The sequence below is a fragment of the Coregonus clupeaformis genome, unplaced genomic scaffold, assembly GCF_020615455.1.
Source record: "Coregonus clupeaformis isolate EN_2021a unplaced genomic scaffold, ASM2061545v1 scaf0287, whole genome shotgun sequence".
Lineage (NCBI taxonomy): Eukaryota > Metazoa > Chordata > Actinopteri > Salmoniformes > Salmonidae > Coregonus > Coregonus clupeaformis.
Window position 1 is genome coordinate 407,441 of NW_025533742.1, and position 18,169 is coordinate 425,609.

Consider the following 18,169-nt stretch of genomic DNA (forward strand, 5'->3'; position numbering starts at 1 on the left):
CGCCGGCACAAGTCAATTGCTGACAAGAGACTAAATTCACAAGTTCTACAGCACAATGGCAGAGTCACGTCTTAAGTGTAAAACTAATAATCCATGCTTTCTGGGAATGCTATAAAGTGGGGGCAGAGCTAGAAAGTTGGCTGTCAGAAATATCACAATGTAAACTTTATTTTAATCAATTTGTCTGCATATTTCAAGACATGGCTTATGGGGGTGTAGTGAGATACCGGATGGGTTGGATGATGCTCTTCTCATCACTCATCTTGAAAAACCGTATACTAAAAACATGGAAATCAATCCGCCATCATTAACACAATGGAAAAATCGAATTATTTTGTATTTCAATATTGAAAGTACGTGGGCTATGGAGAGAAACAAAATGGTGCAGTTTCAGGCCATGTGGCGGAAAGTGATGCGGCCGCTGGAGATGGGGGATGTGTGCTAGTGAGTCTGGGCAGGGGTGATGTAGTTGATGTTTGTATGATGTTGTCGTTTGTATGTGTATGCTTTGTATTGTTTATAAATTATTTAAAAAATAAAGAACCTACTGGAGAAATACATAACCTGTTGGTAGGTAGAACTGGGATCTAAACAGATAGTTAAGAGCCTAGGCTCTTTTCTATAACCTGTAGGGAACACAATATATGGTCTACACTTGGCATGTATGTAGGTTTCTCACTTATGGGTGGCACAAATTGGGATATGCGGAAGGGGAATGGGCAGGGTAGGCCTTTATGCAAATTGGATACTGTAGTATTTACAATACAAGTGTAGTGTTTTTGCGGACTGTAGTGTTTTTGTGGACATTACTGTAGTATTTACTATAGTATACTACACTTTACTACAGAATTCAGTAGTACGTACGGTAGTATTCTATAGTAAACTGTAGTATTTTTTTTATGTGGGTAAGCCATAGGCTAGAACAAAAATAGCCTACCTTTCATGTAGGTATAGGCCTAGCTTAGTAAACGCAACTCCATTATAGGCCCACATCTCATTGGAGTTGCGATGAGTGTCGGCAGAGTGTACCACCGACTACATCGAGTCGCTATCAGTCGATACTTGTAAAAATGTCCATTATTTAATGCTTACCTTGTACCTATGTTTGTCCGGTTCAACTTTAAGCTTTTCTTTGGGTGCTGAACAAAAAGTAGCATTTTACACAAAAACAATGGATTCCAACTCCAAATGACAACTCTATAACAATCAGGATAAGCACAGGTGCACAGTAAGCATCACATAATGGATATTTATAAAAGTATCGAGTGGTAGAGCAAGTTTTGAAATCGTAACTTTCCTATTCCATTGGAAAACAGTGGATTACGGGGCGCAATTTGACAGACATCACATGCAAAAACGATGGATATCAGCACACAAAGAAAAGCCCGCAGTTACACAGGACAAACATAGGTTATCATCAAAATAATTTCACAAATGCAAAATATACACTGTTTTTAACCGGCTTTATCAAGTCAACTATTGTCGGACGAGTTGAAAGACGGACCGCTTGTGTGTTTTTTTTGGTCGTCAATCATGATCCGTTGTCAATCATTTGGCAACAGATGACTCCTATTGAAAAAGCGTTGTCTCCATCTGAAATACTCAGACTCAAAATCCCAGTGTGTCGGCGCCCTTAAGGGCCAGCTCGGTCTCGACTCTCTAGTTGGTGGCCAGCCCAAAAAGGTTAGAGTTCAAATGGTTGGTGACAAAATAATATGTATACAAAAAACAAAAAGGAGGTAGTGTACTGTATATCTAGGGCTCTATTTTCAGCCGGCGCTAAGGAGACGCAAGTGTCAAACCAACGTTGGTTTTGCAATTTCGTCAATTTCCAGCCCTAACGCCAGGTTCGGCAATTTACCTGTCTAACATCAGCAAGCTTGCACTGAGGTGGGAAGGGTGGTCATATTTGAGGTGTGTCCTTACAAACAAGCGCAAAAGTGACAATTTCATGCAGCGCTAATGGGAAGTTTTAAGACCCACAAAAAGCAGGTCTTAACATAGCGCAGTTGATAATGGCATGGATTTTGAGAGCGGAAGCGCAGCCTATCCAGCCATTGTGCACAGTGCCCATAGAAGGAGAGATGTGCTTTTTGTGCCGGTGAATCTCGTATTTAGAAACATACAAAAAAAAAAAAATAGGTTCCCCCCCATTTTTCTTTTCTTTTGATAAAAAACCAAGCATAGCCTACCCTCCCCTTAATCAAGGCTGGTTTAGCAGCATCACATAGGTACGTCTTTTATCCTGGCCTTAGCCAAAAGTAGCCTATGAATAAAAGGGTTTTAAATGGTCTACTGAGAGTGCTTTGAAATACACTGAGTGTACAAAACATTAAGGACACCTTCCTAATATTGAGTTGCAACCCCCGTTTCTTAGGATGAGCTGGAGGCGGCTGTTTCTGCTAGAGCAAGTAAAAAGAAGACTGACCAATACTCCTATTCAGATGACTTTGATGAAGATGGTGATGAAGATGGTAAGACATTAATCATACTAATGCGTGGCACATACGTCGATCACACTAAATCTAAATCTGAACTTCAGTGATCTTAAATCCCCCCCATTACACTATAATTTCATATTGGCCAGCTACATTTGACATTTGGCAACACTGTTATAAGTTGACCACAAAATTGACTGACAGATGTGTTTGTAATATTTTCCTAGATGTGTTGAAAGAACTTCTCAATTCAAGAAAAAAGAGAATCGATGCCTTCAAGGCGGGAAAGAAGAAAGCCAAGATCAACGACTTCAACCTGTCAGACGACGAGGAGGAAAACGAAAGGCCGAAGAGAGTGTCATTCATGAAGATGCGAAAGGCCACTTCCCCCTTACAAGATTTGGCGACACCTGATCCACACAAAAATGAGCAAACAGACGGCTTCATTGGAGGTAGCAGCGACCAGAAGGATTCGGACTCCTTACCCTCATTGCACTCTAAAAGCCCTCACCAAGACTACACAGAATCCTCGGCGTCACAGAACAGTCAGTTGAAATATCCTCTTTCCCTACCCTCGCAACCAAGTCAAACAGAATCCCCATTACAACCAACTTCGGAGAACAACAGCCATTGGGATTCCCCCTTGCCCCTGCCAGCTAATGGTGGTCTGTTGGAGAGCAAAGAATCGGGGACTGGAGGAGAAGGAAAACCAGCTACTCCACAGCCATTACATAGACTTGTCAAATGTGCATCCTTGACAGGTTACTTTAAATCTCCCTCAATTAATATAGCTTGTTCCTGTCATCAATATGTACAATGTTATGTATGATGTATTTGAGATGGTCATGACACAATTTGTGGGCGACATTGAGTCAACGTTATCTTATTCATGTCAGCTATGATATCTGTTTGAAGCTATAGTCTTAGGAATTATTAGGTATTATTAATAGAGTATTATTTTCGAATCCCTTCCCCATTCAGACAGCGTTGTCGAGAATGAGCCGCCCAGACCCAAACCCAGGCAGAGGGCCCTGAGGGTGAGCAGTCAAACCGAGGCGGAGCCTGTCGCCGTCGACAAGGAAACTCCTCCTAGCAGACCCCCCACCTCCTCTGTATCCATCTCCCTTTCCTCTACTGACCAGGGCGAAATGGCCAGCACCCCTACCACTTCATCCTCTAGCAAAACAACCGGCAGGAGTCATAGTCCACACGTGAGTCACGTAATGTTGTCTTATTGATACTTTGACCTGGGCCAGAAACGTTTGTGCTATCTTGCCATCTCCTATTGTTTTTGTCGTATGGACATTGTTGCTTGGCTTGACTATGACCATACAGTAGGAGTTGGCAAGACAGCAGATCTGGGACCAGGCGAAGACACCATAGAGATAATAATTGTAAAGAAATACAGGTAACTGCCAAAATAAAGGAAACACTTGAGTAAATGAGGGACACAAAGTAGATTGAAAGCAGGTGCTTCCACACAGGTGTGGAATTAACATCCCATCATGCTTAGGGTCATGTATAAAAATGCTGGGCAGGCCCAGTTGCCCATTATTTTGGCTACCATGGCAGGAAGAAGAGATCTCAGTGACTTTGAAAGAGGGGTGATTGTTGGGGCACGTTTGGCAGGAGCTTCAGTGACAAAGACTGCTCAACTTGATGAACCATGGCCGTCTCAGTCACCAGATCTCAACCCATTCGAACACTTATGGGAGATTCTGGAGCGGCGCCTGAAACAGCGTTTTACACCACCATCAACAAAACACCTCGTGATTTACATTTTACATTTACGTCATTTAGCAGACGCTCTTATCCAGAGCGACTTACAAAATGGAATTTATTGTGGAAGAATGGTTCTAGACACTAGTAGAATCTATGCCAAGGCACATTGAAGCTGTTCTGGCGGCTTGTGGTGGCCCAACGACCTAATTAAGACACTGTGTTGGTGTTTCCTTAATTTTGGCATTTACCTGTAGATTATCCAAGACTAGAGATAAAGATGTAGACAATATCTATAATAGTGGTCAATTTCTATGACCCAGCTGCTAGTGCCTTGTCATTCAATGTTCTGTATGTCAGAAAGATTTGGGATAGGTATAAACAATATGGATTATGGAAGTAACTCTACCTTTGCCCGCAGATGGACAGAGTGGGATTTTTGCCATGTTGTTTATACCCGTCTCAATCCTTTCAGATTGCTTAAGGGCACAGGGGGCGAGGAATGGGGTTTTGACCAGGCCGTTCTTTTTCCACTCAGATTTATCCTTATCACATCTGTCACTATCGAAACACATTTGAGGAGAGGTCATAATAATCTGCATCAAATGGATCAGTTAGATAATGTAGACAATGCTGTGATGGTAGTAATAAACAACGGCACCATCGACTATCTGGCCCTTATCACAACCTTTGGATGATGATGATGATACGACTTAACCTCAATGAGAAGAGAACGTTTATTTCTTGAGGGTTGGGAATAACTCAAAACAGCAAAAATACACATTTCTGATTTGCATTCGACAATTAAGTAATATTGTATTGTTGTATTTCCCCACAGGGCCCTGAAGGAGACCACTCCATCTCATCTAAACTCCGCAAGTCATCCTCTTCAGCCGTAGGTTGGCAGTCAGACTCCCTGTACAAATCTACTGACGGCTCCTGGAGTAGAGGTAAGAAGAGCATGGGTGACATTTTCTGCTCGCTAAACAGCACTTAAGTGTGCAAAGAAAAAGAACCGATTAGGTTGGATTCCCAGGCCCAAACATAGTCTCCTCCTGTACTAAAAAGCACGCTCAAGGGAGATTCTCTCATAAGCATGCTTTTTAGTCCAGGCATACAGTGGGGGAAAAAAGTATTTAGTCAGCCACCAATTGTGCAAGTTCTCCCACTTAAAAAGATGAGAGAGGCCTGTAATTTTCATCATAGGTACACGTCAACTATGACAGACAAAATGATGAAAAAATATCCAGAAAATCACATTGTAGGATTTTTTATGAATTTATTTGCAAATTATGGTGGAAAATAAGTATTTGGTCAATAACAAAAGTTTGTCAATACTTTCTTATATACCCTTTGTTGGCAATGACACAGGTCAAACGTTTTCTGTAAGTCTTCACAAGGTTTTCACACACTGTTGCTGCTATTTTGGCCCATTCCTCCATGCAGATCTCCTCTAGAGCAGTGATGTTTTGGGGCTGTGGCTGGGCAACACAGACTTTCAACTTCCTCCAAAGATTTTCTATGGGGTTGAGATCTGGAGACTGGCTAGGCCACTCCAGGACCTTGAAATGCTTCTTACGAAGCCACTCCTTCGTTGCCCAGGCGGTGTGTTTGGGATCATTGTCATGCTGAAAGACCCAGCCACGTTTCATCTTCAATGCCCTTGCTGATGGAAGGAGGTTTTCACTCAAAATCTCACGATACATGGCCCCATTCATTCTTTCCTTTACACGGATCAGTCGTCCTGGTCCCTTTGCAGAAAAACAGCCCCAAAGCATGATGTTTCCACCCCCAAGCTTCACAGTAGGTATGGTGTTCTTTGGATGCAACTCAGCATTCTTTGTCCTCCAAACACGACAGTTGAGTTTTTACCAAAAAGTTATATTTTGGTTTCATCTGACCATATGACATTCTCCCAATCCTCTTCTGGATCATCCAAATGCACTCTAGCAAACTTCAGACGGGCCTGGACATGTACAGGCTTAAGCAGGGGACACGTCTGGCACTGCAGGATTTGAGTCCCTGGCGGCGTAGTGTGTTACTGATGGTAGGCTTTGTTACTTTGGTCCCAGCTCTCTGCAGGTCATTCACTAGGTCCCCCCGTGTGGTTCTGGGATTTTTGCTCACTGTTCTTGTGATCATTTTGACCCCACGGGGTGAGATCTTGCGTGGAGCCCCTGATCGAGGGAGATTATCAGTGGTCTTGTATGTCTTCCATTTCCTAATAATTGCTTCCACAGTTGATTTCTTCAAACCAAGCTGCTTACCTATTGCAGATTCAGTCTTCCCAGCCTGGTGCAGGTCTACAATTTTGTTTCTGGTGTCCTTTGACAGCTCTTTGGTCTTGGCCATAGTGGAGTTTGGAGTGTGACTGTTGTTGATAACAAGTTCAAACAGGTGCCATTAATACAGGTAACGAGTGGAGGACAGAGGAGCCTCTTAAAGAAGAAGTTACAGGTCTGTGAGAGCCAGAAATCGTGCTTGTTTGTAGGTGACCAAATACTTATTTTCCACCATAATTTACAAATAAATTCATTAAAAATCCTACAATGTGATTTTCTGGATATTCTTTTCTCAATTTGTCTGTCATAGTTGACGTGTACCTATGATGAAAATTACAGGCCTCTCTCATCTTTTTAAGTGGGAGAACTTGCACAATTGGTGGCTGACTAAATACTTTTTTTCCCCACTGTAGATTTATTCTGAGTCTGGTTGGAAACTTTCCCCTAGTGTTTACCTCAGAGCCTTCGGAAAGTATTCAGACCCCAAAGACTTGTCCCGAAGCCACTCCTGCGTTGTCTTGGCTGTGTGCTTAGGGTCGTTGTCCTGTTTGAACCTTCGCCCCAGTCTGAGGTCCTGAGCGCTCTGGAGCAGGTTTTCATCAATGATCTCTCTGTACTTTGCTCTGTTCATCTTTGCCTCGATCCTGACTAGTCTCCCAGTACCTGCCGCTGAAAAACATCCCCACAGCATGATGCTGCCACCACCATGCATCACCGTAGGGATGGTGCCAGGTTACCTCCAGACGTGATGCTTGGCATTCAGGCCAAAGAGTTGAATCTTGGTTTCATCAGACCAGAGAGTCTTGTTTCTCATGGTCTGAGAGTCTTTAGGTGCCTTTTGGCAAACTCCAAGCGGGCTGTCATGTGCCTTTTACTGAGGAGTGGTTTCTGTCTGGCCACTCTACCATAAAGGCCTGGTTGGTGGAGTGCTGCAGAGATGGTTGTCCTTCTGGAAGGTTCTCCCATCTCCACAGAGGAACTCTGGATCTCTGTCAGAGTGACCATCGGGTTCTTGGTCACCTCCCTGACTCCCGATTTCTCAGTTTGGTCGGGCGGCCAGCTCTAGGAAGTCTTGGTGGTTCCAAACTTCTTCCATTTAAGAATGATGAGGCCACTGTGTTCTTGGGGACCTTCAATGCTTCAGACATTTTTTGGTACCCTTCCCCAGATCTGTGCCTCGACACAATCCTGTCTCGGAGCTCTACGGACAATTCCTTCAACCTCATGGCATGATTTTTGCTCTGACATACACTATCAACTGTGGGACTCAATTGTTTCAAGAAGGACAACATGGACAACATCCAACACATTCTAAAAACGGTATTTCTTTTTACAGATGGACATATTTCAGAAGACAGCAAGGCAAAGGATGGAAAATACTCCACATCGTTTGAAGAATATCAAGTAAGTCATCTACTACTGTTTTAATTTGTTTTATTTTGTTATTGATGATGCCATTATTTGATTTTACTAAGAAATCAGATATTTTTGTGTTGCCTATCGTATACCTGAAGTATTAGCCTCACCCCACTTTGTAATCATTTTGGAAAATAAACCGTACTCACCAGTTTAAAATTACATCCAACCACATAGTTGCATGTTTCATTAAAGGCTCCATCTAGTAAAAATCATGCTATTTTTATAGACTGCATTGAGGGACATTTTAACCTAAAACTAAACTGAGCTATAACATTCTCTTTCCTAAAACTCCTCACCACACTGTTTTAGCGAGTGGGATTTACAAAAAATGTAGAGATTCTAAAACGTATTGAGAGTGCACGATTGTGATAAGGGCCGGAGTTTTCCTTTCTAAAATCTAGGAAAATGTAAGTGATTCATGCTTCTTCGTCTTCTCAGGATGATTCAGAGGATCACCCAGATCATATAAGCAGACTCAGCCATGTGACTGAGAAATCTATCGACACCAGGTAAACACCATATTTGATTTCTCTCTATATTTATCTAAATCTTGCAGGGAAGTCCTTCCTTTACTATTTACTCATTGCCTCAAACTATATTATACTTTGCAAAATATAGGATAGTAGTATGCTTAATGCCCAGAAAATCTTCCATTATTGGTAGTCTAATAACTACTATGCAGTACTGCAACATGCTATTTTCAAATACTATGACAGGGTATGACATTGTTTGAAACGTAACTACGAGTAATGCATGGGGATCATTTTCATTTCTGGTAAACCTTGGTCATTAAGATTTTCTTTTTATTTCCCTAGGCCCTCAAGTTCTCTGACAAAAAGCTCCCGAAAGTCACAGAGTGTGTGTTCGTACACAGCAGAGTCCAAATACTTGGGGTCGCTGAAAGTTCTGGATCGTAAAGTGCAGCTAAAGGAAGCAGAGCCCGAAGCTGCAGATTCTCTTAGGGCGGCCATATACCAGGTATGGGCAGGATTTGATTGGATGACTTTGTAGAAGACTTTGTAGATATGCATGATTGTGGCCTGGCATTTTCCCTGACCATGTGACCTGAGCAGAAAACCTTTGGGCCCTATGCTGAATATGAGAAAGCTTAAATCGTATATTTTGTGTCTCCGTTGTGATTATTCATTTATGATCTATCTACCTTACCTCATCACTGTATATCATTATCTATATGTTGGTATATACATCTAAAAACGTGTCAAATGTGACTGTTTATCTTAGTTTGACGAGGTGTACCATTTTCACCACATTTCTTTTTTTTTGTTTTCTGAAAATAACAGGAATGGCTGAAAAAGAAAAGGGAGAAGTTCCAAGAGACAATGCAAATAAAGAAACGGGAACAAACGTTGAAGGAAGAGAAGAGGAAAAAGGTAAGGATGCAAATGTTGGCACTGCATCTTAAAAGTAGATTTTCTGTTTAAAATGAACAATTGTGTCAATTTATTTACAGAATCATATTTCTATCATCTATTTATAGATTTGTAAAAAAATATTCAGATAGTTGAATGGACACTATTGAGATCATTCATTTTAAGAATTACCTTTCCACCCAAGTTATGCATTATGCATAACTTAAACTACGAATGCAGCCATTTTAGGTCCTGTAGTTCTTCAGAGCACCTCATGTATTAATAGTAAACGATACAAGAAGAAAACAGCAAATCATCAAATAACACATTATTGCCTCTGTGTCCACAGGATGAGCAAGCTAAGATTGACGACGCCAAGGCCTCTTATGAGGCTTGGAAAGAAAAGAAAACAGAAGTAATCAAAGCAAAAGTCAAAGAAAAGCAAGACGTGATCAAAAAGAAGCAAAGAGAAATTTATGAACAAGAAGAGAAAAAGGAATCAGCTAAAAAGGTTAGCACAGAATATACACTGAGTGCACAAAACATTAACTCAATATTAGGAAGTGTATTTCACACATTACATATGACCGACTAATGATGATGCAGGTGAAGTACGCATCACGGTCTGTCATGACCTCAAGAGTAGATTTAAAGTTCTTATTGTACAAAGCTGTAGATGTTGTACAGTGTTTTATTGATTTAGATTTTATTTTAAAGGTCCAATGCAGCCATTTTTATCTCGATATAAAATCATTTCTGCGTAACAATTAAGTACCCAGGTCAAAAAGAAACCAAAATAGCTTCTTATCAAATAGCGATTTCTCAAGCAAGAATTTTGCTAGGACTGTCTGGGAGTGGTTTGAGTGGGGAGGGTAAAGCTGAAAACGAACTGTTATTGGCAGAGAGGTTTGGAACTCTTTCTTATTGGTCTATTAACTAATTTACCGAATGGTGATGTCACCAGGTAGGCCAAAACTCCATCCCACCAAAACAGTCTGAAATTTCAGGCAGTCTTTTCAATCAGCTCTTAGACTAAAAGGGCATTATCATTTTCACAATTCCACAGAATTATTTCAACCTGGTAGTGTGGAAATATACACTGCTCAAAAAAATTAAGGGAACACTTAAACAACACAATGTAACTCCAAGTCAATCACACTTCTGTGAAATCAAACTGTCTACTTAGGAAGCAACACTGATTGACAATACATTTCACATGCTGTTGTGCAAATGGAATAGACAACAGGTGGAAATTATAGGCAATTAGCAAGACACCCCCAATAAAGGACTGGTTTTGCAGGTGGTGACCACAGACCACTTCTCAGTTCCTATGCTTCCTGGCTGATGTTTTGGTCACTTTTGAATGCTGGCGGTGCTTTCACTCTAGTGGTAGCATGAGACGGAGTCTACAACCCACACAAGTGGCTCAGGTAGTGCAGCTCATCCAGGATGGCACATCAATGCGAGCTGTGGCAAGAAGGTTTGCTGTGTCTGTCAGCGTAGTGTCCAGAGCATGGAGGCGCTACCAGGAGACAGGCCAATACATCAGGAGACGTGGAGGAGGCCGTAGGAGGGCAACAACCCAGCAGCAGGACTGCTACCTCTGCCTTTGTGCAAGGAGGAGCAGGAGGAGCACTGCCAGAGCCCTGCAAAATGACCTCCAGCAGGCCACAAATGTGCATGTGTCTGCTCAAACGGTCAGAAACAGACTCCATGAGGGTGGTATGAGGGCCCGACGTCCACAGGTGGGGGTTGTGCTTACAGCCCAACACTGTGCAGGACGTTTGGCATTTGCCAGAGAACACCAAGGTTGGCAAATTCGCCACTGGCGCCCTGTGCTCTTCACAGATGAAAGCATGTTCACACTGAGCACGTGACAGACGTGACAGAGTCTGGAGATGCCGTGGAGAACGTTCTGCTGCCTGCAACATCCTCCAGCATGACAGGTTTGGCGGTGGGTCAGTCATGGTGTGGGGTAGCATTTCTTTGGGGGGCCGCACAGCCCTCCATGTGCGCGCCAGAGGTAGCCTGACTGCCATTAGGTACCGAGATGAGATCCTCAGACCCCTTGTGAGACCATATGCTGGTGCGGTTGGCCCTGGGTTCCTCCTAATGCAAGACAATGCTAGACCTCATGTGGCTGGAGTGTGTCAGCAGTTCCTGCAAGAGGAAGGCATTGATGCTATGGACTGGCCCGCCCGTTCCCCAGACCTGAATCCAATCGAGCACATCTGGGACATCATGTCTCGCTCCATCCACCAACGCCACGTTGCACAACAGGAGTTGGCGGATGCTTTAGTCCAGGTCTGGGAGGAGATCCCTCAGGAGACCATCCGCCACCTCATCAGGAGCATGCCCAGGCGTTGTAGGGAGGTCATACAGGCATGTGGAGGCCACAGACACTACTGAGCCTCATTTTGACTTGTTTTAAGGACATTACATCAAAGTTGGATCAGCCTGTAGTGTGGTTTTCCACTTTAATTTTGAGGGTGACTCCAAATCCAGACCTCCATGGGTTGATAAATTTGATTTCCATTGATAATTTTTGTGTGATTTTGTTGTCAGCACATTCAACTATATAAAGAAAAAAGTATTTAATAAGAATATTTCATTCATTCAGATCTAGGATGTGTTATTTTAGTGTTCCCTTAATTTTTTTGAGCAGTGTATATAAAACACAGTAAAATTACGTTTTTGACTGCGCTGGGCCTTTAAGTAGTTAATAAGCTTCACAGAATATATCTAAACTCTCAAACATTATCTGCATTTATTAATATCTATATGAATGTATGTCCTTGCAGGTTTTTGTAAAGTGGAAGCAGGGGCATGATGAACTTCTCAAAGAGAAATACAGGAAACAGAAGGAGGTTGAAAATAAACTAAAACAGAAGAAAGAAGAGAAGGAAGAGGAGAGAAAGAGAGATTCCATGTCTGCCATTTCTAATTGGTGAGAGCATCAAAGATGGTCCTTGGTGGCTCAATTGGTTAAAGCGTGGCACTAGCAACGTCAAGGTCGTGGGTTCAATTCCTGCAGGGATCACATACATATATTAAAATGTATGCAGACACTACTGTAAGTCACCTTGGGTAAATGTGTCTGCTAAGTGGCATATTCTTTTTCAAACATCAGTGGGATAACTTTTTTGAAGTAACAAGCTTTGATGAAAGCTCTTTAAAATCACAGATAGAAATGTATTGGTCAGTTACACTAGAGGACATGTTACAGTATTGGCATAGATACAGGATATGATTGAAATAAAAACGATACAATTGCCTTTTTTCTTCCCCTGGAAATTACATAGGAATGAAAGGAAGAAGGATGTTGTCCATGAAAAAGTGAAAACGGAGCGTCGGAAAGAGAAGATCAAAGAGGAGGAGGAGAGATACGAAAAAGAAGAGAAGGATAGGATGGCCTTGGAGATGTATGAAAAATGGCTGGTATGTATGCACACAGACCACATTTAAGTAGCTTTATAGTCTCAGTCGGTATTCACGTAATAATAAGGAATTCCCATTGACCACGCCCACAAATTGGGGGAAAACAACATTCTTTCCTATTGACCCCCATTGTAAAAGAGGCAACTTTGTCGTCTATTTTTTTGTTATACAGAAATAGCAAATACAATTTTATTGGTTACATACGCATATTTAGCAGATGTTATTGCGGGTGTAGCGAAATGCTTGTGTTCCTAGCTCCAACAGTGCAGTAGTATCTAACAATTCACAACAATGCACACAAATCTAAAAGTAAAATAATGGAATTAAGAAATATATAAATATTGGGACGAGCAATGTTGGAGTGTCATTGACCAAAATACAGTAGAATACAGTATACAGTGCATTCGGAAAGCATTCAGACCCCTTGACTTTTTCCACATTTTGTTACGTCACAGCCTTTTTTTCTGAAATTGATATACAGTACCAGTCAAAAGTTTGGACACACCTACTCATTCAAGGGTTTTTCTTTATTTTTACTATTTTCTACATTGTAGAATAATAGTGAATACATAAAAACTATGAAATAACACATATGGAATCATGTAGTAACCAAAAAAGTGTTAAACAAATCAAAATATATTTTATATTTGAAATTCTTCAAATAGCCACTCTTTGCCTTGATGACAGCTCAACCAGCTTCACCTGGAATGCTTTTCCAACAGTCTTGAAGGAGTTCCCACATATGCTAAGCACTTGTTGGCTGCTTTTTCTTCACTCTGCCGTCCGACTCATCCCAAACCATCTCAATTGGGTTGAGTTCAGGGGATTGTGGAGGCCAGGTCATCTGATGCAGCACTCCATCTCTCTCCTTCTTGGTAAAATAGCCCTTACACAGCCTGGAGGTGTGTTGGGTCATTGTCCTGTTGAAAAACAAATTATATAAATCTACACACAATACCCCATAATGACAAAGCAAAAACAGGTTTTTAGAAATGTTTGCAAATTTATAATTAAAAAAATAAATAACAGAAATCACATTTACATAGGTATTCAGACACTTTACTCAGTACTTTGTTGAAGCACCTTTGGTAGCGATTACAGCTTCGAGTCTTCTTGGGTATGACGCTACAAGCTTGGCACACCTGTATTTGGGGAGTTTCTTCCATTCTTCTCTGCAGATCCTCTCAAGCTCTGTCAGGTTGGATGGGTAGTTTGGCTGCACAGCTATTTTCAGGTCTCCCCAGAGATGTTTGATCGGGTTCAAGTCCGGGCTCTGGCTGGGCCACTCAAGGACATTCAGAGACTTTTCCCGAAGCCACTCCTGCGTTGTCTTGGCTGTGTGCTTAGGGTCGTTGTCCTGTCTTTTTTTTTTTTTTTTATACATTTCCTAAAATCTCTAAAAACCTGTTTTCACTTAGTCATTATGAGGTATTCTGTGTAGATTGATGAGGAAAAAATATATTTAATCCGTTTTTGAGTAAGGCTGTAACATAACAAAATGTGGAAAACGTCAAGGGGTCTGAATACTTTCCGAATGCACTGTATACATATTAAATGAGTAAAACAGTATGTAAACATTATTAAAGTGACCAGTGATTCCATGTCTATGTACATAGGGCAGCAGCCTCTAAGGTGCAGGGTTGAGTAACCGGGTGGTAGCCGGCTAGTGATGGCTATTTTAACAGTCTGATGGCCTTGAGATAGAAGCTGTTTTTCAGTCTCTCGGTCCCAGCTTTGATGCACCTGTACTGACCTCGCCTTCTGGATGATAGTGGGGTGAACAGGCCGTGGCTCAGGTGGTTGTCCTTGATGATCTTTTTGGCCTTCCTGTGACATCGGGTGCTGTAGGTGTCCTGGAGGGCAGGCAGTGTGCCCCCGGTGATGCGTTGGGCAGACGGCACCACCCTCTGGAGAGCTAAGCAGTTGCAGGTGGTGCAGTTGCCGTACCAGGTGGTGATACAGCCCGACAGGATGCTCTCAATTGTGCATCTGTAAAGGTTTGTGATGGTTTTAGGGGCCAATCTGAATTTCTTCAGCCTCCTGTGGTTGAAGAGGCGCTGTTGCACCTTCTTCACCACACTGTCTGGTTAGGGTGGACCATTTCAGATTTCAATGATGTGTACGCAGAGGAACTTGAAGCTCTTCACCTTCTCTACTGCGGTCCCGTTGATGTGGATAGGGGCGTGCTCCCTCTGCTGTCGCCTGAAGTCCACGATCAACTCCTTTGTTTTGTTGAGGGAGAGGTTATTTTCCTGGCACTACCCCGTCAGGGCCCTCAACTCCTCCCTGTAGGCTGTCTCGTCATTGTTGGTAATCAGGCCTACTACTGTTGCGTAGTCTGCAATCTTGATGATTGAGTTGGAGGCGTGTGTGGCCATGCAGTCATGGGTGAACAGGGAGTACAGGAGGGGGCTGAGCACGCACCCTTGTGGGGCCCCTGTGTTGAGGGGAAAAAGTATTTGATCCCCTGCTGATTTTGTACATTTTCCCACTGACAAAGACATGATCAGTCTATACTTTTAATGTTAGGTTTATTTGAACAGTGAGAGACAGAATAACAACAAAAAAATCCAGAAAAACGCATGTCAAAAATGTTATAAATTGATTTGCATTTTAATGAGGGAAATAAGTATTTGACCCCTCTGCAAACATGACTTAGTACTTGGTGGCAAAACCCTTGTTGGCAATCACAGAGGTCAGACGTTTCTTGTAGTTGGCCACCAGGTTTGCACACATCTCAGGAGGGACTTTGTCCCACTCCTCTTTGCAGATCTTCTCCAAGTCATTAAGGTTTCGAGGCTGACGTTTGGCAACTCGAACCTTCAGTTCCCTCCACAGATTTTCTATGGGATTAAGGTCTGGAGACTGGCTAGGCCACTCCAGGACCTTAATGTGCTTCTTTCTGAGCCACTCATTTATTGCCTTGGCCGTGTGTTTTGGGTCATTGTCATGCTGGAATACCCATCCACGACCCATTTTCAATGCCCTGGCTGAGGGAAGGAGGTTCTCACCCAAGATTTGACGGTTCATGGCCCCGTCCATCGTCCCTTTGATGCGGTGAAGTTGTCCTGTCCCCTTAGCAGAAAAACACCCCCAAAGCATAATGTTTCCACCTCCATGTTTGACGGTGGGGATGGTGTTCTTGGGGTCATAGGCAGCATTCCTCCTCCTCCAAACACGGCGAGTTGAGTTGATGCCAAAGAGCTCGATTTTGGTCTCATCTGACCACAACACTTTCACCCAGTTCTCCTCTGAATCAGATGTTCATTGGCAAACTTCAGACGGCATGTATACGTGCTTTCTTGAGCAGGGGGACCTTGCGAGCGCTGCAGGATTTCAGTCCTTCACGGCGTAGTGTGTTACCAATTGTTTTCTTGGTGACTATGGTCCCAGCTGCCTTGAGATCATTGACAAGATCCTCCTGTGTAGTTCTGGGCTGATTCCTCACTGTTCTCATGATCATTGCAACTCCACGAGGTGAGATCTTGCATGGAGCCCCAGTCCGAGGGAGATTGACAGTTATTTTGTGTTTCTTCCATTTGCGAATAATCGCACCAACTGTTGCCAAGCTGCTTGGCGATGTTTTTGTAGCCCATTCCAGCCTTGTGTAGGTCTACAATCTTGTCCCTGACATCCTTGGAGAGCTCTTTGGTCTTGGCCATGGTGGAGAGTTTGGAATCTGATTGATTGATTGCTTCTGTGGACAGGTGTCTTTTATACAGGTAACAAACTGAGATTAGGAGCACTCCCTTTAAGAGTGTGCTCCTAATCTCAGCTCGTTACCTGTATAAAAGACACCTGGGAGCCAGAAATCTTTCTGATTGAGAGGGGGTCAAATACTTATCTCCCTCATTAAAATGCAAATCAATTTATAAAATTTTTGACATGCGTTTTTCTGGAATTTTTTTGTTAATATTCTGTCTCTCACTGTTCAAATAAACCTACCATTAAAATTATAGACTGATCATTTCTTTGTCAGTGGAGAAACGTACAAAATCAGCAGTGGATCAAATACTTTTTTCCCTCACTGTAGGTATTCCTCTTGTCCAGATGGGATAGGGCAGTGTGCGGTGCGATGGCGATTGCATCGTCTGTGGATCTATTGGGAGGTTTGCAAATTGAAGTGGGTCTAGGGTGTCAGGTAAGGTGGAGGTGATATGATACTTAACCAGCCTCTCAAAGCACTTCATGATGACAGAAGTGAGTGCTTCAGGGCGATAGTCATTTAGTTCAGTTACCTTTGCTTTCTTGGGTACAGGAACAATGGTGGACATCTTGAAGCAAGTGGGGACAGCAGACTGGGATAGGGAGAGATTTTGTAGGGATGCTAGGCTATTCTGTGTAGGGACGCAGAGTTCAAGTAGGCTACACGTAACTATGTGTGTGGAAAACATTTAATCACAGGTAAGACGTTTAACTGTCCGTTTGTAACTCTTCTCACTACTTCTAGCTCTATAGTCCGTTTGTTTGTGCTGTTGGTCTTGGCTAGCTTAATGTTCCGTTCGGTAGCTAGCTAGCACTCACTCAGGTGTCTTTTAGTGTCGTCATGAAACGGGGAAGCCCTACAATATTACGTTTTTCTAAGTAGTGAGAATGCTAGGGAGCAGGCAATGTTGAAAAGTACTTTTCTTAAATGTAGTTTTGTAATTGACTAAAACAAGCAGACAACAAGAATACTGCGTTTGAAAAAGGTCAACTTTTTGCTGTGAGCCAATGGTAAACATAGGTTGTTTTCCCCACAGGCGGGCAGGGTCGCGCTACGTTTTTTTAATCCATTCTTGGATTATATATTCTACATTTTGTATATTTTTTTGTACAAATTAAAGTCACTTTCTGAATTTACTGACTTCAATTTGAATTGAACCCAACCCTGCCATGTTGAAAATTACATTTTCTGCCAATTGAGGTACTATGTTGTCTGCAATTCTCCTACAGAGAAGGAAAGAACGCCAACAGACAAGACAGAGGAAGGAGAGACTGATAGAAGCTATTCTGCAAGACGATCCACCTCCCCCTTGGAGTCCACCCAGTAAAACTGTGCCCTTTGGAAAATAATCCCTGCACAGCCTATGGATTTATATCGCTGACCCTATTCATATTTAGATTGTTGTATGTTTTTATCATGACTGAAATTGTGTTATTTATGAAATTGTACAAAATTCTATAGAATGATTTTTGGAATTCTGTCTACTTTGTGGTTTTATTGGGTTTTCTGGATTGAAATGTAATCTTGCATGACACATTTCTTCATGACTTCATGGAGAAACAACACAACCATACATACTGTATATGTATGTACAGTACATACTTTTGTATATATAGTGTATGTGGACACCCCTTCAAATTAGTGGATTTGGCTAACAGGTGTATAAAATCAAGCACACCGCCATGCAATCTCCATAGACAAACATTGGCAGTAGAATGGCCTTACTGAAGATACTCTGACTTTCAACATGGCACTGTCATTGGATGTCACCTTTCCAACAAGTCAGTTCTTCAAATT

The 18,169-nt window shown here is 42.3% G+C and overlaps 1 protein-coding gene across 3 annotated transcripts in view; it reads left to right on the forward strand.

Moving 5' to 3' along the window:
• Positions 1–17,847, forward strand: part of map9 (microtubule-associated protein 9) — a 130,512-nt gene extending 112,665 nt beyond the window's left edge. For all 3 annotated transcript variants that reach the window (XM_045214625.1, XM_045214626.1, XM_045214624.1), the window contains 12 exons: positions 2,378–2,474; positions 2,666–3,199; positions 3,420–3,649; positions 4,996–5,107; positions 7,776–7,843; positions 8,297–8,367; positions 8,674–8,836; positions 9,160–9,249; positions 9,578–9,739; positions 12,030–12,175; positions 12,531–12,666; positions 17,602–17,847. In XM_045214625.1, coding sequence (XP_045070560.1) covers positions 2,378–2,474; positions 2,666–3,199; positions 3,420–3,649; positions 4,996–5,107; positions 7,776–7,843; positions 8,297–8,367; positions 8,674–8,836; positions 9,160–9,249; positions 9,578–9,739; positions 12,030–12,175; positions 12,531–12,666; positions 17,602–17,721 — 1,929 coding nt within the window. In that variant the 3' untranslated portion in view covers positions 17,722–17,847. The remainder of the gene's footprint in view (positions 1–2,377; positions 2,475–2,665; positions 3,200–3,419; positions 3,650–4,995; positions 5,108–7,775; positions 7,844–8,296; positions 8,368–8,673; positions 8,837–9,159; positions 9,250–9,577; positions 9,740–12,029; positions 12,176–12,530; positions 12,667–17,601) is intronic.
• Positions 17,848–18,169: the final 322 nt, after the last annotated feature.